Source organism: Ailuropoda melanoleuca, chromosome 16 (genome assembly GCF_002007445.2).
Source record: "Ailuropoda melanoleuca isolate Jingjing chromosome 16, ASM200744v2, whole genome shotgun sequence".
Lineage (NCBI taxonomy): Eukaryota > Metazoa > Chordata > Mammalia > Carnivora > Ursidae > Ailuropoda > Ailuropoda melanoleuca.
Genome location: NC_048233.1, coordinates 40,535,762 through 40,558,841, shown reverse-complemented (window position 1 = coordinate 40,558,841; position 23,080 = coordinate 40,535,762). Strand labels below are relative to the sequence as shown.

The following is a 23,080-nucleotide window of genomic DNA, read 5'->3' as shown; positions in this document are numbered from 1 at the left end:
AGCAGTTTCCTGTGAAATGAATCAGGAGTAAATCACTGGAAAACCAGCCTGGTCAGAATCGGAGAACTTGCTGACGAGTTACTGTACTTCACTCAAGGCTCAAATATCTGCTCATTTTATCTCAAAGAGGAAAAAGTGAGGCTCATGCACTGCCTTTCCTTCCGACTTCCCTGAGAGTGCAAGGACAATCTCCTCATGGGTCACAAGGAAATGGAGTTCTCACTGGTACCTGTATTCCCTTCTCTCAGCTCACAGCCACTCCCTACATTTACTTCTGAGACTGGAAACCTCTTGCCTCACCTACTCTTACTCATGCTCCCTGGCGCATCCTTACCTCATCTACCCTTTATGTGTGTCTACAATTATATATCCAGAACTTTCCACATAAGCACAGCTGCTTAAGTGGGAGTGGCTTTTTTTATGACTTCACAAAGGATTTTCCAAGGATATATACATGATACTCATTTTTACTTTATTTTTAATTCAGAGACTACTCATAAGACCATCAGGAGAGAACTCCCCCAACTTCCTCCTCCACCACCTATAAATATCTACCCCTGTTTCCATTCTTTCTTCCTTTCCTTCTGTTTCAGCAGGAGTCACTCCTGGTATTTTGGATAATCACTCCAGCAGTGCCTGGGACCTCACTTTCCTGACTCATGGGGACCATGTTCCATCATGTCCTTTCTACTCTACACCTTCAACCTCTCCTCTTCAAGACTTCTTACCCTTCCAACCCACAAATGAGCATGCTCAAGTCTCTCCCCTGTTAACATAATTCATTAATACAGACATCAAATATTTATTGAGCACCTACTATGTGCCAGCTCTTTTCTACCTGGACATAAAGAGGTAAATAAAAGAAAGTTCCACTCCTCGTACAACTTACTTTCTTTTTTTTTCTTTTTAAGATTAATTTATTTATTTGAGAGAGAGAAAGAGAGAGAGGGGAGGGGCAGAGGGAGAGAATCTTCAAGCAGACTCCCGGCTGAGCATGGAGCCCGATGCAGGGCTTGATCTCACAACCCATGAGATCATGACCTAAGCCGAAACCAAGAGAGTCAGACGCTTAACTGACTAAGCCACCAGGCACCCCTGCAACTTGCTCTCTAGTGGGGAGAGAAAGAAAGAAGAGAGAAACATATAAGCATCCTAGCTACTATTCTTTCGCTCCTTCACTTTACACGGGTTGGCCTGAGAGAGCAATGTACACTGGCTGCTTCTCCTTCCACTTCCTCTTCCCCCTCGGATTCCTTACCACACTATTCCCACAGGTCTGCAGTCCCCTGCCCCAACACAATTAAAACAGCTCAGGCAAAGGTCACCGCCAACCCCCTCCCCCCACTTTCAAATCTCAACGGCATTTCTCAGTCCGCTCTCGGTGAACTCTCAGCAGCAACATGCACTTCTTGCAGTTCCCTGTGGCTCTGCTCTTCTTCCTCTGTGGCCATGCATACCCTCTCTGACCACTTTTTCTCAGGTTCCTTTTCTTCAGCTTTCCCCTTAAATGGTGGTGCTTCCAGAGCTCTGTGTTTAGTCTCTTCTCATTCAGTGTGCTCCCTTTGGACCACCATGCCCATGGCGTCCATGAAGATCACTCAGGAATACTGAATGTGTTACCTTTAGGACAGGCCCTTCTGAAGAAGCCAACTGCTGGCTCTGGATCCCCACCTGCATGGCCCAAAAGCCTCTGCAATTCAATAATACTGAATTTATCTCTTCCCGTAGCCAAAACTGTTCTTCTTCCTCTATTCCCTGTATTAGGAAATCGTGCCATCTTCCTCTCAAGATGCTAAGCCAGAAACCTTAACGTCAAGTTCGGTTCTTCTATCATATCATATGCCCTCCTCCTCCATACTAGTCTCATCAATTCTGCCTGCTCAAAAACCTCTTTTCATTACCTCTTCCCTAATTCTACAACAGACACCACGAGCTCATTTCGTAGCCTCCTCAGAAGTCTCCCTGCCCTGTCCTGATCTCTTGCTCTGTTATCTATTTAGGATTATTATGCATTATATTCAATGGGAATGGTGCCCCTTGGTTGTATGACACAGAAGCCTGAAACCACCCTCCTCTAGGGTGATCTCTACCAAATACCAAGGTCATCCACCCCCGCTTACAATTCTTCAACGATTCCATATCACCTATATGGATGCTCTGTAAACTCTTTGACCTGAAAATAGTGACAGGGGATGGAGGGTCTAGAAGCAGCACAAGGTACAGCCCGAAGAAGCCAGCCACTAGAGGAAAATGTATTATTTTAAGTTTTTTAATTTAAGATTGTATTTTATCTTAAATGTTTGATTCTGCATAATATATTCATGTTTTAATACAGCAATAATTTCCCCAAAATCCGATTAAACATATACTCCAAGAAGATGCACATGTCCAACCTACAGCGCTGAGCACCTCCTGGCACATTCACACAAACCCCCGCTGGGAAGCAAGGACCTACACCTACATAAAATTTGAGATTCAAAGGCCCACCCCTGCCATGCTCTCAGCCCTGCTCACCCGTCCACGCTCACTAAACCTACTGAGCTTACACGTTATGCTCTACCAGTTACTAAATCATCTTAATTCCTCAAACATGCTACAATGATTCACAAAACATAAAGTATCCTTCTCCCTTGTCTGTGTGCCCACCAAACTCCTATTCAGCTGTTAACTACACACCTGAATGATATTAGTTCAGGGATTCATTCCCAGGATACTACAGGTACGCTAATGCCCTTTGCATAAGTACCTTCAATATTTACACACGCATTCCTTATGTCATTTATTAGGCAATAAAGGTGCCGTTCACAATATCTTATCTCTGCAAATAACTACCAAAAAATTACCATCATGGGGGCGCCTGGGTGGCTCAGTTGTTAAGCATCTGCCTTCGGCTCAGGGCGTGATCCCGGCGTTCTGGGATCGAGCCCCACATGGGGCTCCTCCGCTGGACGCCTGCTTCTCCCTCTTACACTCCCCGCTTGTGTTCCCTCTCTCGCTGGCTGGCTATCTCTGTCAAATAAATAAATAAAACCTTTAAAAAAAAAAACCAAAAAAACAAAAAACTACCATCATGTCCTAACCTCCTGACACTAGTCAACCTTACTGAAACTTGTTTTGTTTTTGAAATTTTCCTATTTCTTCTCATTCATTCATTAGCCCATTATAACCTGACTTCATAGTCCCACATCACTGCATTAAAATCACTCTCACTAAATTCATAAACCACCTGGTGGCTAAATCCAACGAATCCATCTTAATCCTTACCATTTTTGTGTTTGCAATATTTAATCATTCCCTCTTTTGTCTTTCTGACCCCAAACTCTCCTGATAGTTCTTGTCTAGCTTTCTTGCTAAACTTCCAGCCACTTTTTCCTACTTGTCTTTGCAGGTTTTCATTTCCTCTGCCCATATTAGCATTCCTTAGGGTTCTGGCTGAAATACTCCTTTCTGTTCATGCTAAGCCCTCTTTCCTGGGTGAACTCATCTATTCAAGGCTTTAACTACCATCCTGTTGTAGATAAAGCTGGAAACCAAATTTGGGCTCTTATACCCAATTCAGATATTCTTCACTAATCACAACTTCTGTATGGATGGAAATTTTGGGAGTATAAAATTACAGCAGCACAGCGCTATAAAAGACTTACAGGGCTTACCGGTGCCAGGCACTGTTGTAATCACTATACTTTTATATATTAGCTGATTTTGTTCTCACATAAATCCCATAAAGTAGACACTATTATTATCCACATTTTACAGACAAAGAAACTGAGAAAACTGCAACTGACTACAAGAAAAAAAAAAGTAGGAAAGAATACCTACCTCTAATGAATAACTCTTTTTTGAATAATTGTAAGGAGAAGTTAGAAGGTGATCAAATCAAATTCAGGATTCTGAAAAATTTACTTCTGATAATGATGATCCTCTCTTAGTTAATAATAATCACCTTGGTCATGTTTTCAACCTGATAATCATGTTAATGTTTCTTTCAATATTCACTGAAAGAGGATCATCTTAATTATTACAATGTTTCACAAGGTCTATTTCTCAACCACGAAGATAAACTAGAAACTCATGACAGAATAATAAATACATGGAATATTTGAGATTTTACTGTATTTATGCTATGTGCAAAAAATTACAATAAATTTAGTGTTTGAACAATATCTTGGACATAGATATTCAAATAGGCACCTGAGAGAAAATTGGTAGGACTTAAGATAAAAGTATTGTGTGTGTACAGTTGGACATACAATGGGTGGCCCATGAATGTCCTCGAAAGTCTAGCTGGCATATAGTAGGTTAAATTGACCAAAGGCCTGACCTAGTTCAACAAACCTAATATTTACCATACGGCCAAATACTTCACTTCCCTGGTTTTCCAACACTTTTTTTTAAGTTTTTATTTATTTGAGAGAGAGATAGAGAAGAGAGAAAGCAGGGGGAGGGGCAGAGGGAGAAGCCAACTCCCGGATAAGCTGGGAAGCCTGATGCAGGGCTCAATCCCAGGACCCTGAGATCATGACCTGAGCCAAGGGCAGACGCTTAACCAACTGAGCCACCCAGACACCCTGGTCTTCCAACATTTTGCAAAAGATATAATGTGGCCACNTAGTTCAACAAACCTAATATTTACCATACGGCCAAATACTTCACTTCCCTGGTTTTCCAACACTTTTTTTTAAGTTTTTATTTATTTGAGAGAGAGATAGAGAAGAGAGAAAGCAGGGGGGGGGGCAGAGGGAGATGCCAACTCCCGGATAAGCAGGGAAGCCTGATGCAGGGCTCAATCCCAGGACCCTGAGATCATGACCTGAGCCAAGGGCAGATGCTTAACCAACTGAGCCACCCAGACACCCTGGTCTTCCAACATTTTGCAAAAGATATAATGTGGCCACGAAAAGATGTTGGAAAACCAGGCATACAAAATATTTAGTTTTTCCCAACCAGTTAAACCAAACTGAAGGTTGCTGACAATATCTGTTCTACAGAAAAACCCACCCAATTAGCTTACATCCCAGATGAGATGCTGTGAGTAATACATTTGGTTAAGGTAAAAGAAAAAGGGAATCAACTTTGCACGGGCAAAATACAATGAAAGAGAAGAGGTGTACGTCCCCTGATGCAGAGAGCAGAGGCACTCAGTGGTGTGGCTCCACTCTCATCAAGCACCATACCAGGTGTGGCACTGTATCTTCTGAAAGTAGCTGCAATAATAAATATCAGATGAACTGAATGAGCAAAGCAGTCAGATAGGCTGATGAAATGGAAAGTTGTCACACAGCATCCAACTATAAAAGTCACATGGAAAATCAGAGGGCACAAATAGGTGAGGGAAACAAAGGAAAAACAAGCAAACTTCAGAAACTAACCAAATGCCAGGAAACATCATGAGCCCCTGAGTTCCAGCACGGACCAGCTCCCACAGGGGCTCCTTTTCCTTCCTGCCAAAGGCCCTGGGGCCAAAGCCCACACTTCTCTACTCTGTAAAACTGCACCGTCTAAGGAATCCTGGTGGAATCTTCTCCTTGTAAAGTCCATCTGTTCACTGAACAAGTGTCTGCTGAGAATCTTCTATTCTAGGCTCTGGGCATCCAGCAGGGAAACAGGACAGCAAGATCCCTGCTCCCACAGAACTAACATTTCATTAGGGGAGAATCAGATAAATAAATACAGGAACAAGACCGTATCAAATGGTGGAAAGCATTAATTTAAAAAAAATTAAAACAGAAAAAGGAAGTAACAAGAGAGATGTGATGGAGAAAAATGGAAGGAGTTACTCATTTGAACTTGATCAGGGAAGGCATCTCTGAGAAGGTAACTTTTGAGCTGAGACAGAAAGGAGGCAGAGTTGTTGGCCCAGCACAAATCTTGGAGCGGAGCATTCCAGGCAGAAGCAAAATAAGAAACAAGGAGGTGGGGACAAGTATGGTGAGTTCAAGGGAAAGGAAAAAAGCCTCACTGCCTTGGGATTTTGTTCAAATGCCATCTTAGGACGAGGTTGTCCCTGACTACCCTATTTTAAATTGTAACCACCAATCAAGCCCCAGTATTCTCCATCCCTCTTCACAACTGCTCTCCTTTGAAATTTTTACCATCTGACAAGCAATACATATTACTTACTAATTTCTGTCTATTCCTACAGAATGTAAGCCCCTTTAAGGGCAGGGATTTTAGTTATTATTACTGCTATATTGCCTGCAGCTGTGTGGCACATAGTAGGCCACAATAAATAGCCACTAAATAAATAAAAGGGAAAGGGAAAGGGAATGGAGGGAGGGAGGGAAGAGTGAAGAAAGAACGAAGAGAGGGAGACGAGGAAGGAGAGAAGTCAGCCAGATGAAGCACAGATGAAAGGAACAAATAAGGGTCGAGACTGTGTAGGCTTTGGAGAGCATGGAACGGAGTTTGAATTTTATTTTAAGACAAAGAGAAGCCATTGAAGGTCCTTAGGGCAGGGAAGCAACACGATCGAGTTTATGGTTTAAAAAGCTCACTGTAGCTTCTATGTGGAAATCAGTGAGAGAGAAGAAAGCAGGGACACTAGCAAGGAGCTAGCAAAGCCGGAGATGAGCAGGTCAGGCAATGATTAGCAATGATCAACGGTGGAGAGAAGCAGCTTAAGGATCCTTCTCAAGGATCCTTAAAGGACCAAAGGACCAAAAAAAACTACGGATGGACTAGATATGGGGAGTTGGACTGAAGGAAAGAGAGCAATCAAGGATNAAGTTAGAAGGTGATCAAATCAAATTCAGGATTCTGAAAAATTTACTTCTGATAATGATGATCCTCTCTTAGTTAATAATAATCACCTTGGTCATGTTTTCAACCTGATAATCATGTTAATGTTTCTTTCAATATTCACTGAAAGAGGATCATCTTAATTATTACAATGTTTCACAAGGTCTATTTCTCAACCACGAAGATAAACTAGAAACTCATGACAGAATAATAAATACATGGAATATTTGAGATTTTACTGTATTTATGCTATGTGCAAAAAATTACAATAAATTTAGTGTTTGAACAATATCTTGGACATAGATATTCAAATAGGCACCTGAGAGAAAATTGGTAGGACTTAAGATAAAAGTATTGTGTGTGTACAGTTGGACATACAATGGGTGGCCCATGAATGTCCTCGAAAGTCTAGCTGGCATATAGTAGGTTAAATTGACCAAAGGCCTGACCTAGTTCAACAAACCTAATATTTACCATACGGCCAAATACTTCACTTCCCTGGTTTTCCAACACTTTTTTTTAAGTTTTTATTTATTTGAGAGAGAGATAGAGAAGAGAGAAAGCAGGGGGAGGGGCAGAGGGAGAAGCCAACTCCCGGATAAGCTGGGAAGCCTGATGCAGGGCTCAATCCCAGGACCCTGAGATCATGACCTGAGCCAAGGGCAGATGCTTAACCAACTGAGCCACCCAGACACCCTGGTCTTCCAACATTTTGCAAAAGATATAATGTGGCCATGAAAAGATGTTGGAAAACCAGGCATACAAAATATTTAGTTTTTCCCAACCAGTTAAACCAAACTGAAGGTTGCTGACAATATCTGTTCTACAGAAAAACCCACCCAATTAGCTTACATCCCAGATGAGATGCTGTGGGTAATACATTTGGTTAAGGTAAAAGAAAAAGGGAATCAACTTTGCACGGGCAAAATACAATGAAAGAGAAGAGGTGTACGTCCCCTGATGCAGAGAGCAGAGGCACTCAGTGGTGTGGCTCCACTCTCATCAAGCACCATACCAGGTGTGGCACTGTATCTTCTGAAAGTAGCTGCAATAATAAATATCAGATGAACTGAATGAGCAAAGCAGTCAGATAGGCTGATGAAATGGAAAGTTGTCACACAGCATCCAACTATAAAAGTCACATGGAAAATCAGAGGGCACAAATAGGTGAGGGAAACAAAGGAAAAACAAGCAAACTTCAGAAACTAACCAAATGCCAGGAAACATCATGAGCCCCTGAGTTCCAGCACGGACCAGCTCCCACAGGGGCTCCTTTTCCTTCCTGCCAAAGGCCCTGGGGCCAAAGCCCACACTTCTCTACTCTGTAAAACTGCACCGTCTAAGGAATCCTGGTGGAATCTTCTCCTTGTAAAGTCCATCTGTTCACTGAACAAGTGTCTGCTGAGAATCTTCTATTCTAGGCTCTGGGCATCCAGCAGGGAAACAGGACAGCAAGATCCCTGCTCCCACAGAACTAACATTTCATTAGGGGAGAATCAGATAAATAAATACAGGAACAAGACCGTATCAAATGGTGGAAAGCATTAATTTAAAAAAAATTAAAACAGAAAAAGGAAGTAACAAGAGAGATGTGATGGAGAAAAATGGAAGGAGTTACTCGTTTGAACTTGATCAGGGAAGGCATCTCTGAGAAGGTAACTTTTGAGCTGAGACAGAAAGGAGGCAGAGTTGTTGGCCCAGCACAAATCTTGGAGCAGAGCATTCCAGGCAGAAGCAAAATAAGAAACAAGGAGGTGGGGACAAGTATGGTGAGTTCAAGGGAAAGGAAAAAAGCCTCACTGCCTTGGGATTTTGTTCAAATGCCATCTTAGGACGAGGTTGTCCCTGACTACCCTATTTTAAATTGTAACCACCAATCAAGCCCCAGTATTCTCCATCCCTCTTCACAACTGCTCTCCTTTGAAATTTTTACCATCTGACAAGCAATACATATTACTTACTAATTTCTGTCTATTCCTACAGAATGTAAGCCCCTTTAAGGGCAGGGATTTTAGTTATTATTACTGCTATATTGCCTGCAGCTGTGTGGCACATAGTAGGCCACAATAAATAGCCACTAAATAAATAAAAGGGAAAGGGAAAGGGAATGGAGGGAGGGAGGGAAGAGTGAAGAAAGAACGAAGAGAGGGAGACGAGGAAGGAGAGAAGTCAGCCAGATGAAGCACAGATGAAAGGAATAAATAAGGGTCGAGACTGTGTAGGCTTTGGAGAGCATGGAACGGAGTTTGAATTTTATTTTAAGACAGAGAGAAGCCATTGAAGGTCCTTAGGGCAGGGAAGCAACACGATTGAGTTTATGGTTTAAAAAGCTCACTGTAGCTTCTATGTGGAAATCAGTGAGAGAGAAGAAAGCAGGGACACTAGCAAGGAGCTAGCAAAGCCGGAGATGAGCAGGTCAGGCAATGATTAGCAATGATCAACGGTGGAGAGAAGCAGCTTAAGGATCCTTCTCAAGGATCCTTAAAGGACCAAAGGACCAAAAAAAACTACGGATGGACTAGATATGGGGAGTTGGACTGAAGGAAAGAGAGCAATCAAGGATATGTCAGTTTTCAATTTATTACTTCTCAGCTCCAAATCTACCCTTCATTGCCTGTTCTGTGAAAATAAAGTTGGACCCTTTAAATAATTTTCCTTTGCCTGATACCTCAATGTTAAGCTTGGTCTGTAGGGGGCACCAGAAAGACATCACAAGAGGAATGGTCTTTTCTTTCTGGTTCCAGCGTGCTCCCCTTGGCAGCATAACTAGAACGTCAAGACGTTTGGCATTGCTGCTGTCCTACAGAGTCCTAGCCAACTTATTTTAAAATCTTTTCTAATTTGAGAAGGCAAGTGGTCTAATAAACTCATGACACTTTCATGTTTTCATAATTATTTTTCCTATACATAGAAGGACCTGGGCACTTTATACTGTTCATTCATCTTTATTCAAACGCTCTACCATACTGGTTTGAGCATAGTAATTTCAGACTTTGTTTTAACACATGGTAAAGCAAGGACCACCTCACAATTCTGTTTCTAAATTTTCTTGGCTATTCCAAAACATTCATTCTACCACATGCACACTGAGATTATTTAATCTAATTCTCCCCCACCCAAAGAACTCTCCATTGGAGCTATAATTGATTTCCATTGTTTATATATATTTAGACTTCCCATCTGGGAATACATTATATATTTCCATTTTTTCAGATCTTGCTTTTATATCCTTAAGATTTTGTAATTTTCTTCATATGGATCCTGTGCCTTTCTTTTGATATTTATGCTTAAGTATTTTATAATTTTTAACACTCTCATAAAGTCTTTTTCTACTCACCAAGGCAGTTCACTCCCATACTTCCCTCTGCCAACATCCCAATGACACCAAAGAATGCTATTACTTCCCACCCATTCCCATACTACCCTGACCCACAATGTCTGAGTTTTGCTAAAATCTTTGACTATTTTATTCAGACAACCAAGTTTTCTGCTGCAATGTCTCTTCTATTTCAAAGATTCTTACTTAGCATTTATATTACACATTCCTTGTCGCTTGCTATATAGGCAATTACATATATATTATATATGTAATATACATATTATATACATATACATATACAACACATATATACATACATTTCAAAGTCCACTGTCCATCACTGTTTCCTTTCTTCCTCCTATCCTGGGGTCTCTGTTCTGCATTATCTGTTTGATTAGAGTATACTGCTTAGATGGGAGTCTGTGAGTGATACAATCTCTGAATCTTCACACACTCACACAGAGCTTTCTTTTCCCTAAAGGATGAATAATATCTAGATTGCATACAGGACTCTTTGGAGTAGAGACCTCTTCTCTAATCAGTAGATGTTTCTTACACCATCACCAAAGTTGCAGTATTACAAATGAGAACAGCCTATTTTGTTGTTGCTGTTTTGACTTTATCCTTCTATTTAGGAGCCTGTAGGACTTTTTTTAATCACTGAATTCAGGAATTTTATCAGAATATTCCTAGGTTTATGCCATTTCTCATCAGTCTTGCCTGGAACAACAGTGAACCCATTCAAATCTGCAGTGTCTTTCCATTTGCAACCTTTTTTCAGCTCAGGGCACTTTTCTTCTATTACTTAGTTCTCCTTCTAAAATTTTATTTTTTAAAAAAAGATTTGAGAGAGAGTACACACGGACATTGGGGGAGGGGCAGAGGGAGAAGGAGAGAGAGAAAAACAGACTCCCCACTGAGTGTGGAACCTAACGTGGGGCTTGACCTCATGACCCTAAGATCATGACCCGTGCCAAAGCCAACAGTTGGACACCCAACTGACTGAGCCACCCAGGGACCCCATCTTTCTAAAATGTTATCATATGCATTTTAGGTTTCCTGGATTTAACTTCCAAGTCCTTTACCTTCAAGAGTTGACACTCTAACTCTGGTGTTCTTGTTCTAAGCTTTGAAATTGTATTTTACTTAAGCTGAATTTTAAAAACAAGGCAACAGAGATGTGCGCAAACTGCCACCTTCCCAGAATCATTCCAAATGGGATTTTTAAACGCTACCTTATCACTTAAGCAGAAAACAAAATGCTTCTTTGTGCTTAAAAGACAATTACTTAAATTACAACTATTTGTTGAGAAGTTACTAGATTGAATGCACCCTGAAAGCAGGGAGTCTGCCTTCTACGCATCCCTCATCCTCACTAGATCTTGTAAATAAATGTGCTCAATACACCTTTACATATATATTGATAAATGGAGCACTTTACGAGCTCCAAAGGTAGAAGACCGCGCCATCACACTTACAAAATGTAAGGTCCACGTGAGGAGGCAAAACTAATTGAAACAAATAATAGTGGTCAGTTAAGTGATAAACTCTGTTACTGAATACAATGGTCTAAAAATAGAAGAGATTAATATGAACGAAAGCAGTCAGCTGGTTTCATGGTCAAGGGAACATCAGCCAGGCCCTGGAATATGGGGAAATTTTAATAGGAGAAAAGGCAGTCCTGACAAAGAAAAGAGTCACTGTAAAGGCAGAGAGCTAGGAATGGGCCTGTCAGGAAAAAGAGTGAGGAAACCAGTCTGACTATAACAGAAGAGTCTGTCAGAGACCAGTAAGAAAGTAAGAATAGACAGGGAGGCTGATGACAGAGTCTAGATTCATTCACTGGTTGAACAGGTATTGAAAATATGCATGCTGAAGGATGCTGCATGCTGTCCTCAAGCAGCTGACAAAGGGAGGCGAGAAGAGGTAGTAAATGATAAGTTCCTAAGTTTGGGATCATTTGAAAAACAGATAAAATACAGAGGTAACATTAGACATCAGAGCTTAGAGAACCAACAAATGAGGAAGTTGGTGTTTTTAATAAGAAGTTCATCTTCTAGTACTTCCCTTGGTCCTTGAAGAAAAACAAGCAAAGAACTATGGGAGGAAAATTCAGATCGACGCTTTTTCTACACGTTCAATTTAAGAATGGAAGTTTCTCCAAACCAGAAAGGAAATCCAACAGCATAAAAATGGCAAAACTTTAAAATTTTAAGAAAGAAAAAAAACTTTGTGTAATTTCATATGGCCACAAATTAGTGGACTTACTATGGTGATCATTTTAAGATACATACAAATGTCAAAGCCTTATGTTCTATGCCTGAAACTAATATAATGCTGTGTGTCAATTACACCTTAATAAAGAAAAACTGAAGACAGCCTGTTTGCCTCAGTCACAGATTTACTAAACAAGAAACTATCAGAAGCATCTACCTAATAATTCCTGCTGGGTTCATTTTTAAGAAGGAGATTCAGTGGCAAGACTGATAACACCATAATGCATGCATGCCTGACCTAAGTTAAAACCCACACATTCCAGACTGATGAATCAAGACCTATACCCCTGAAACAAATAATACATTATATGTTAATTTAAAATTTAAAAAAAAATTAAAAAATAAATGTTTGGTAGAATTAAAACAAAACAAAACAAAGCCCACCGGTTCCAGGCTACGAGTAACTTGAAACAACATAATCCAAAGTTCTTAGAAAGAAAGAACGAAACAAACCCTACAGGTGCTTTAATTTATCCATAAAAGCGACAGTCCTCTAAAAATAAAGAGATAGTAGAGCACTATTCCTTCACGAAACAAGAAATAACTCCAAGAAAAAAATCAATTAAAGTACATGTCATTTACAGAAATATCTACATTAACTTAAACATTAACTTTAAACTTGAACATTAAATATCCTAAGAAGAAAACAAAGCACTAAAAACTCTTCTGAACCAGAATGTAACCACAATCCTCTCACAGTCCAGAAGCTCAAGTCCAGTGCAAACCAAGGATCTTTCAAAGACACCAGACCTACGGATTTTCATTTAGAACTGTCCTGTGAAGCATCCAAAATATTTTCCTCCTGGGTTTCCCCTTTTCAGCTTATGATCATCCTCACCTCAATTCAAGGAAGAAAAATTAATTTCACATTATTCTCTGAGAATAGGACAGAACATTCCCATCCTTTTCCCTCCCGGGAGCCCCACCTCTAAAACTCCAAAGACAGAAGCTGTATTCTAAGAAAAGTGGGGCCCAGTAGTTAGGATGGAAAAGAATTTTGCAGAAACAACTTGAAACATGATTCAGGAGACAGAGCAGATGGCAGTGTGGAAACCCGTGGGGTTTGGAGCCAAGGAGACTTGGGTTCCCACCCCAGAACAGGGTAGTCTCAGACTGCACGTTCTTTAACAAGTCTCTACAAAATGGAAATCACACACCTATCTTCAGCAGTTGTAAGATTAGAAACACATTTCAAAGACCTGCCTGAGGTCACACAGTAAGCAGCAAACACAGGGCTTAACCCAATTCTAAAATGACTGTTAAGTCCACTGTTCTGATCCCTTTGCCATTCATTTCAGAATGTAACTGTCATTGGCAGGGAGAAAGGGAAAGATGAGGGTATAGGGTCAAATCTGGCACATACCACATTCCTCTCCATTTCAGGTGCTTTCTGTTAGGCCAGTTCTCTCATCACAATAGGAGCTATTTATTCAGCACCTACTCACCGGCCAGCTAGGGTCTATGAAGAGCTAAGCACAGGGCCGGCTACATAGTCAGCATTCAATAACTGATAGCTCCTTACACAGAGATCTTAACTTCTTAAGAGAGTTTAGGAAAGGCTGGCTTCTTACAGGAAATTGAGTGGAAAAGAAGTAAACCAGGCAGAAAAGGGGGAAGAATGTGCCAGAATGGGCATCTCTCAGAGAAAGGCAATGTGTACAAAAGCATGGAAGTGAAAAAGCACAGTAATGCAAGTAGCTGGGCATGCCTAGAGAAGGGTGAAAATCATAGAAGGCGCAGGAAATGAGGCTACAAAGACAAGCAGGTCTTGGTACGCAAGAATGCTTGGATTTTATCCTATGGATGGGGTAAGCCAATGAATAATTTTAAACAGGGGAGAGGACACGACTAGATCTGTGTTTCAGAAGGATCGTTCCATCACAGAATAGAGAAGGATGGACTGGAGGGAGAAGGGTCTGGGAAGAGACACAAGGCAGGTGGATGAGTTAGGAGACTACTATAATAATCTCAGGGTGCTGGGTGGCTCAGTTGGTTAAGCATCTGCCTTTGGCTCAGGTCATGATCCCAGAGTCCCAGGATCGAGTCCCATATCAGGCTCCCTGCTCAGCGGGGAATCTGCTTCTCCCTCTGCCCTTCACCCTGCTTGTGCTCTCTTGCTCTAATAAATAAATAAAATCTTTAAAAAAATAATAATAATCTCAGCAAGAGGTTGATAAGGGCCTGAACAAAAACCNTCCAAAAAAAAAAAAAAAAAAAAGAGCCTGAACTAAGACCAAAACAGTATGAATGGAGGGGAGGAAGAAGAATCAACAGGACTTAGTGACCTATCAGAAGATAAGGACGACCCCCAAGTGTTTGACCTGATAGGTGGACATTCTGAAGTAGGGCTCTGTGGAGCAGGCTAAAATAAGGAGTACAGTGTTAGACTTACTAAGTTACCATTGCCGGGGAACCAATGGGATGTCTGGAGCAGAGGGCTCAGAGTCAGGCCGAGAGACACAGACCAGGAAGCCAGCTAAAGCCCTGGGCATGGACGAGATTACTCAGCAAGTTTATGTGAAGTGCGATGAAGGCTAATGACAGACAGCAAGAAAACCTGAATCAGAAGGAAGAGCAAAAAAGCTCAACAGAGAGCATAAGAAGAAATGGCAGCAGAAGGAAATGATGCCGTAAAAGCTAAGTAAGGAGAGGGTTTTTGAAGATAACTATTCACCATATCCAGTGCTGCAGAGAAAGATACTGTATCCAGTGGGTACTTTTCAGTCTGAAATCAGAAGTCATTGACGGCCTTGAAGACGGTTGTTCCGGTTGTTTCGGAGGCTTGATAAGCAGAAGCAATGGACGGACCAAGGAGCGAGCAAAGGAAAGAAAGGAAGGAAAGGAAATGTAGGCTACACCTTCTAGGATCTGTGAGAGGGAGAGAACGCAAGAGCAAGCGGACTCCAACACAAGACTGTGGGAAGCTGCTTTTTTTAAGTTGGGAGAAATTTCAGCATATTTATAGGCTGAAGGGACGGAACCGAGAGCCAAGCGTTAAGTGAGAGGCTGAAGATGAGAGAAAGAGACAAAGACAAAAAGACTATGAATGAAGACTATGAATGAATAGATCCATCAATGAAGTAAGACGCCAAGATCACAGAGAAGGGATGGGACTGCGAACACAGTGAGAGGGATACACCAGAGAGCAGGAAAGGGGATATTTCTTCCTCTGAGAAAAGGAGGAAAGGGGATAAGGGTGGGAACTGATACAGATAAGGCTAAGAGTGCTGAGGAGAGAAACAGGGGGGTCTGGCTTTCCTTACAAGCTAATAATGGCTCTTAGCTTTGCTTCACAGTCCTCTTTAAGAAACCGATGAAAGGTATAGATTCTGCTCCCTAAAAAGACACATAAGCACTCACACTCAAAATTCTGCACATGACTTCAGAGCTTCCGGGTCCACTGAAGCCAACTCACGAATGCAAAGAAATTGCCTTTCGGAAGGGATCTTATTTATAGATGAGCACCCACAGGGAAAGCAAGCAAGCTACTCATTCTAAACACAAAGATATGAAAAACTCTCTCTTAAATCTTTAGGGTATGATCAATCACCGAAAGAGATGGGACTATCTGAGGTGTACAACAGCACTAACTTAGACTCTAGGGATAAGAGATATAGGAGGCCATCCCTGCTTTTAGGAAACTTAGAATTTAAAGACAATGAGTGACAAGAGTCCTGGATTTAGCAATGGCTTTAGAAAAAAGCAGTATCTTTAAAAGATGAAGATCAATTTAGAGCTGAAGGGAGACAAAAATCAGACCCTTAGGTCTAAAGATAGAGGACCAGACAAGGCTGGTGGTAAACACAACTCAAAAGAAAAGAGGACGCAAGAGAACTTTTGAAGGAGGAACTGAAAGGATTTGTTCACTAAAGACAAACGGAGGACTAAGAAAAGGAAGAACCAAAAAACTATCTGAACGTTCTAAGCACCCACATGTGCCTTGTCATAACCGGCAGATGCCTGAGTCTCAGAAACCACGCTTATATTTCAAAGCCATTTGCCAGAACCTACCGGCTCGGAAATGTACACACCCCAGATGTCTATATGAAACAAACCAGCTACTCTGCTCTGCTCTAGTCAACTGCCTGCAGTGACCCAACATGTGTTAAGCTAAGGGTAGAGGGTGCCGACAGGAACAACTGATGGTGCAGTGAGGTCTTACTTCTAAAAAATAGGTGCACAAATTGATTCCATTCATCACTTCATATACAACCATATTTTGCTAAGTAACACGAGATATTAAAAACAGCCAAGTCACTATGCATCCATTCACTACCAGAAATAAAGATTACGTGCACCAAGCAATCACTGCATGCCACACACTATACAGTCAGCTCGTTTTCAACCTTACAACTCCAATGAGACTGTCATTCCTTTAAGAATTAAAGAAATTAAAATGAGGGAGGGTAGACAGTCTATCCAAGGTCACAGAGCTACTAAGTGACAGGCCAGGAATGGGACCCAGGCCCACCAGATGCCAAAACCTGTGCTCAAATGATTCCACAACCCTGCCTCACACCGAAACCAAATCCCAAGACAGGGTCTTCATGTTTCACTGTAAATCAAACTGAAGTGAGCAAAAATGTATTGCACTCCTAAAACAATACAAGAAAGAAAGAGTTGGGGAGCTACTCCAAGAAGTTTCAGATACAAACGAGCTCTATAGGAGCTGACGCTGAGGTGAAACGAAAAACAATTTAAATAATTAGAAAATGTACTGGTTGGCAAAAATGACGTACACTGTAAACGATGGAAGGTATGAAACGAGGGAGCTCACGGTGGTCAGGGTTGGGTTTATTAAAAAAGCTAGCTCTTTAGCTGAACTCTTAAAGAGGAGTGGGATGGCAAGCAGGAAGGGGCGCTTCAAAGAGCACCCTTGAGAGAGGGGGAGAACTGTCGTATTATGATACAAATACAGCGTGAGGGCTCTTTTCAGCCAATCATCTGAACTTTCCACCCTGAGGTGCTAACCCTCACACAAGCTAGGAAAGAAAGTAGCCACCAGGGGCCACGCTAAGAGTGAAGGGTTAATGATTTTTTTTTTTTTTAAGATTTTATTTATTTATTTGAAAGAAAGGAAGAGTTAACGGGAGGGAAAGGGAGAGAAAACCTGAAGCGGACTCTGCGGCGAGCACAAAGCCCCACACAGGGCTTGATCCCACGACTGCGAGATCATGACCTGAGCAGAAACCAAGAGCTGGACGCCGCACTGACTGAGCCACCTAGGCACCCCTTAATGATTTCTTTCATTCAAAAATCCAGTTCAACGCTACGGGGCTGTCAAACAATGATTTTTCAAAATACACATCAGAACAAGGGTGTCCAAACAAGCGCTAGCCTTTACAGTAAGATGAATCATTCTACCAACAAATCTGTCACTTGTCTTCTGAAATACCCTCAAAACCAGTTTACATCATTCTACTTTTTTGACAGTCACAATGCAATCAGTTTAGAATCACTCTAATTTTTTCAATCACAACTAGTCTGGACTCCAAAAGACCATCACAGATTTTCTCTACTTGACTCCAAGTAACTGATAAAATGAAATTCCACCCTCAAATAAAATCTGCCACCATGAGGATTTTCAAAGGAATGTCTCTGACCACAATTCCTAAAGATGAGTTCCAATGTAAGATGAGTATAGCCCACCAAAAATATATACATTCAAGTTTTAGAGAGAAGATCACTTAGATAATGCCTGGTTTGGGATATTTAAAAATCCACACCCCTGCTTTCCTTCCTACTCCTAGCATCAGGTATGACAACTACTTAGACATAGTTTTCTAACAAATGTATATCCTATGAATTCACAACTATGTGTTGTATTTGGGGAAAAGTGGACCACTTTCCCATTGTAGATAAAACAGGAGGAACTCACCAGTTTCGTTTTACTTGCCCACTTCAGAGACTGTGAAATATGATGGCTAGCCAGCACCTATCACTTTCCCTCTTCAACTCCCCCACTGCTTCCCCACTCAAGAGGATTCCCTTCCACTCCTAGCAAGGAGCCCTCTCTTATCCCTCCACCTTCAAGGTGGGCCCTACCAGCCTTGCAGGGCTGCCAAGATAAGTGATGAAAGAGGAGAAAGGGAGGGGTGTGACTGTGTTTGTTGTATTTGTGCTCAGAGAAGTGTTCAAACAAGAAAAGGGAGGATCCCTTCCTGTGTTATTTTGTCTTCAATACCTTCCCAGTTGTCATCTTTGGACACTAAAAGACCTGAGCTCTTCCGACAAGCCACAGAAGTATGGGATTTATGTCCTCCTTTCCTTCATGCTTAGGACTGAACTGCACAAGCTCAATCTCAGCCGTCTCTCCCAGCCACACAGTCCAATCTTGTATTTATAGTTCTCTGCTGTTTCTTTTCCACAACAACGACAAAGCAGATAGCTTCCTCTTTTCTTAGAAGGCAGTCTCTGGACAAAACTCTACCATGGTATCCTGCACTGTCTGGTTGGTATCTAAGTGGTTTCCATTCCAGACTAAGGACTCCTTGAAAGCTGACACAGTGCCCTGCTCACCTCTGTATCCCCGGCACACATAGGTACAAAATAAGTGTCTGCTGAATCAAATAAATGAAAGACAGACTTGAAAAAAGACTTTAGAAAGAGAATCAAGGTAACAATTTAGAATTGTGGCAAACAACTGTTACACAGAATTTCCTTAGAGTAAAAATTAGAATTGCTTGTGCCATAACAAGATATTTAAATCATCTGATGGTAACAGATGCCATAATTATATGGCAGCTTAGGATAATGGCACTTATTAGATGAGCGACTTTAGATAAAACACTTACCCTCTTAGCCTTTCTAAGTTTACCCTTCTGTTCAAACAAACAAAACAAAACAAAACAAAGGAGGGAAAAGAAAAGGTGAGAGACAGTAATAAGATCTATCTCTTCCACCCAATCACAAAGTTGTAGTGAAACCCAGATGACATAATGTATATTATACAGATATAATGTATTACATGACAGATTTAAACAAATGAATCTCATCATTCATGTTACTTAACATGCATACACTTGAGTAAAACATGTGAATAAAGTGACACCAGAGTTTACTGTCAAACATACATCAGATATAATAATAGTAATACAATAATACATGGGGATCCTGAAAAAATATCCACCACAGGAATACTTTTAGAAACCTCCTACCTATTCAAGTTATCTACAGAAGAGCTCAGGATTACGTGTAACTTCTACTCTGAGTGATTCTCTGGACAGCTGAAGCCTATTCTTTTGGTGCAAAAACAGGAGCTTTCACCACCAAGTCCGTGGTGACCCGCCTGAATTACCAGACACAGCCTTGGGCTCCGCCACGCGCTCTGTGGCAAACAGCCCACAGAGGCACAAACGGGCAGCTCAGCACAGAGGTGCCGAGCTATGACCAAAGCCTGCAGCTGAAAATACAGACAAGCACAAAGACATTTCTTTAACAGTACACAGCTCAGCCTATCACTATAATTAGGACCAACTACGGCCTGCGTGAAAAAAAAAAAATGAATAAAATCAAGGAATGAGTACACCAAAGCCAGCAACCCAGCAACCCTTTTAACAGAGTTAAAAGTACATTTGTTTTTGGAAAAGAAAAAAAGTACTTTTGTCCAAACAGCAGCTGTGGAGAAAATGCACAATAAACCAACAAGCAAGCAAAGATTCATTCAAAATATACTACAGACATCACAAATAACACCACACCGGAGATCTGGGGCTTAGTGGGTTGTTTTAACTTCACTTGAATTCCTAAAAATGTCTACCTACTTCTCCAGTCAAGCATCCTCCGTACTTTATTTTTAAGCAAGAGAAAAAGACAGATGGCCGAGATGCTGACACTGCAGGCCCAAGATTTTTCAACTGCATTTCTTCCAGTTGTCCATTGCTAAAAGAGATGAAATACGGGACAACACTGTATAAATCTGTAAGAAACTAAATCAAACTAAGTGTATGTCAACCAAAGCAATCCTGCATGGGAAAGCAAACCACACGCATTTGTCCTTAATGATGCTGCAGCCCTGACACCCACAGTTTGCAGGAGTTTCACACCTTTCTAAAGGAGAGAAAGGTGAGCTAATCAGTGTGAGTCCTAGAAACAGTTCCTCAGAATCATTTCTAGAAACACTCAGAGAAGTAAACAATAATCAGCTGGAAGCCGATATAGCAAGAATAAGGAGCTTCCAGGATTTCCCTCTGTGTAAAAGCAATCAACTCCTATTTTTAATCTCGTTCTGACACAAACATCCAGCCAAACCTCTCTCTTGCTGGCTAATCAAATATAGCTGATTTGTTACTACAGAGTAACTGTTTTAAAAGTCAGATTTGAATGGAAGTCATTACAGATTTAATGACAATGTTTTAGTATAGGAGAAGAATGAGGTTATCTTGAGAGACAGGACCCATGGTAATGCTCTAAATACGTCACAGAAACCAACCCCATCCACCACCACTGGTTCTGGGGATGGGCCAAAAAATAACTTCCCAACTGATTAATTGAAAAATAATATGTTGGTAATTAAGTGCAAATGAAAACAGCACCTCCCTATACATTGGGAAAACCTAACAGGGTTATTAAAAATAATTATTTCCTTGTATGCCCAACAGGATTTATAACACTCAAATCTACTTCTGGTTTTTCATTGTAAAGGATTAAGGGGGGATGGGGGAGAGAATGCCTCTGTAAGTAAACAAAAAGTCTGAACTCTCCTGGGAACTTGTCACATTCGTCTCTTCCAATCAACAATATTTAATCCACTTGGAAAATGCTAGCAAAGAGGGCCTTTGGCAAGGAACTCAGTAAAAATATGCAACTCTGGGGACACCGCCACAGTACTGACATCAAGCTTGTAGAAAATGCTGCTTTGTCTCAGAGTCAGCCAGTGATAAAAACAGGAACTTTATGGAGAACTGATCACAACTGCACAAGAAGCCCGATCACATGCCCACAACAGAGCAACGTTTCTCTCATTGTTGTCCAAGGGACTTCTCTAGTAACAGAGGCTTGATTTATTCCATTCTTTTTAATTTTCAGATCCCCAACCCTCCTTGTACCAATCCATTGTCAAAAGAAAGAGGATGCTGGCCAGGATTTGCATGTAACCGGTAGCCACCCTCCTCTCTTGAAAGACTCCAAAAGGTGATCAGATGCGGAAAATTCGCCCCGAATACAGGCACCAGGAAAAAACGCTTATGACAAAGGTGATCTGAAAGCAGCACAGTGTGTGTCTCTCTGGGTTAATGCCACTGCTTCTAATCTCCCTAGGACCCTCAATGGCCCACCCTGCTTCTCGCTCACTCCTGTCACTGGGGAGGCATCTCGTATTGTTAAAGGAGGAGGAAGAAGAAATGCTGCGGATTTCCCATGTATCTTTCTCTTTTTCTGAAGGGGGGGAGGGGAGCTGAACCAGGCGTGGGGCCCTCCCCTCGAAAAGGGTAGAGGAGGACAGGAGAAAGCTGTCAGCCACCCTGCTCGCAGCCTCAACCCCCCCACCCCCACCGTGCCCAGACGCCCGGGCAGGAGCGCGAGGGCGCAGCTTTGTCTCGGGTTTTGAGGGGCAGGGAGTGCAGAAACAGCCCGGGCCCGGGGAGGACTTCTCCCCCAAGCCCCTGCTTAACCCCTTCCCAGAGAACACAATGAACGCCACGGGAAACCCACTTCATGGGGTGCGAGAGCAGAGAAGACGACCCTTCAGAGCACGGGCCAGATTTCCGGCACCCTCCTCCCGTCTCGCCCGCACGGCCAGCAGGGCGCGCGGCGGGGACCTGCTCTCCCTGTCGCGGCGATCCGCAGCGGCGCCCGGGCGCTCGCTCCCCCGCCCCGCTCCTACCCTCCGAGAGCTCCAGCTCCAGCTCCGCCAGCTGCGCCCGCACTTCGGGCGGCAGCGCCGCCACCGCGGCCGGCGCGGGCTCCAGGCCTCGCTCCGCCATCCGGGCTCCGCCAGCCACACTCCGGAAGACGAGAGAGGGGGCCGAAGGAGAGACGGACTGACTCGGGCCCACACCCCGGCTACAGGATCCGGCTCCGGCCGCCGAGCGCCGCCGCTGCCGCCGCCGCCGCCGCCGCCGCCATGAGCGAGAGTCACGTGAGCGTGGCGGCCCCGCCCCCGGGCCGAGGACGCACCGCCTCCGCCGCCGAGTCAGCTCGAGTACTCGCGAGCTTACGGCGCCCTCTACTGGGGATCTCCCGAGACGATGAGCCCAACCGGCCGCCCCGAGCTCCCCTAGGCGAAACGAGCTTGAGGTGTTGACTGCGTGGACGCATGTAGCGTTTACCTTTTACAAGCTCATGAGCAAGGAGTTTTCAGGGGACCCAAGCCTCACTTTTTCCAGTTCTCTTCGTGTGTATGCCTTTGTCTCTTCCCCTCCTCCTTTTTCCCCGAATTGACTACCCATTTATGAGGACCTGAAATCAGGCCACTTTTTTTTTTGACCGATTGATTTATTTTTATTTTTATTTTTATTATTACATCACAGACCATTTCTTTCACGGGGTTTTCCTAGTCCCACTTGCCGGGAGCTCTCCGTTTCTGTTTCGGTTCTAGCATTTAAGGCAATGGAGGGAGAATCTCCTTCCTCCTACTTAGAATTCTAAGTACTTGCAAGTGGGGAACTTAGTCTTCTTGATATCGGTTTTATCCTCTTCAATGTATAAATTAATAGGTGTTCCAGAAATGTTAATATTTTAATTCAATATAAGGAGGATCTTTGCAAACATTTGTGTATTTTTACCAGGAAGTACTGGGGCAGATGCT

General features: G+C 42.4%; 1 protein-coding gene across 5 annotated transcripts in view; it reads right to left on the bottom strand.

Moving 5' to 3' along the window:
• The window catches only part of DIP2B (disco interacting protein 2 homolog B), a 227,426-nt gene extending 205,025 nt beyond the window's left edge, over positions 1-22,401 (bottom strand). For 4 of the 5 annotated variants that reach the window (XM_034645524.1, XM_034645522.1, XM_034645523.1 and 1 more), the window contains exon 1: positions 22,157-22,401. In XM_034645524.1, coding sequence (XP_034501415.1) covers positions 22,157-22,256 — 100 coding nt within the window. In that variant the 5' untranslated portion in view covers positions 22,257-22,401. Of the gene's footprint in view, positions 1-20,096; positions 22,128-22,156 lie in introns of those variants that run through there. The other variant, XM_034645525.1, reaches the window with a different exon arrangement.
• Positions 22,402-23,080: the final 679 nt, after the last annotated feature.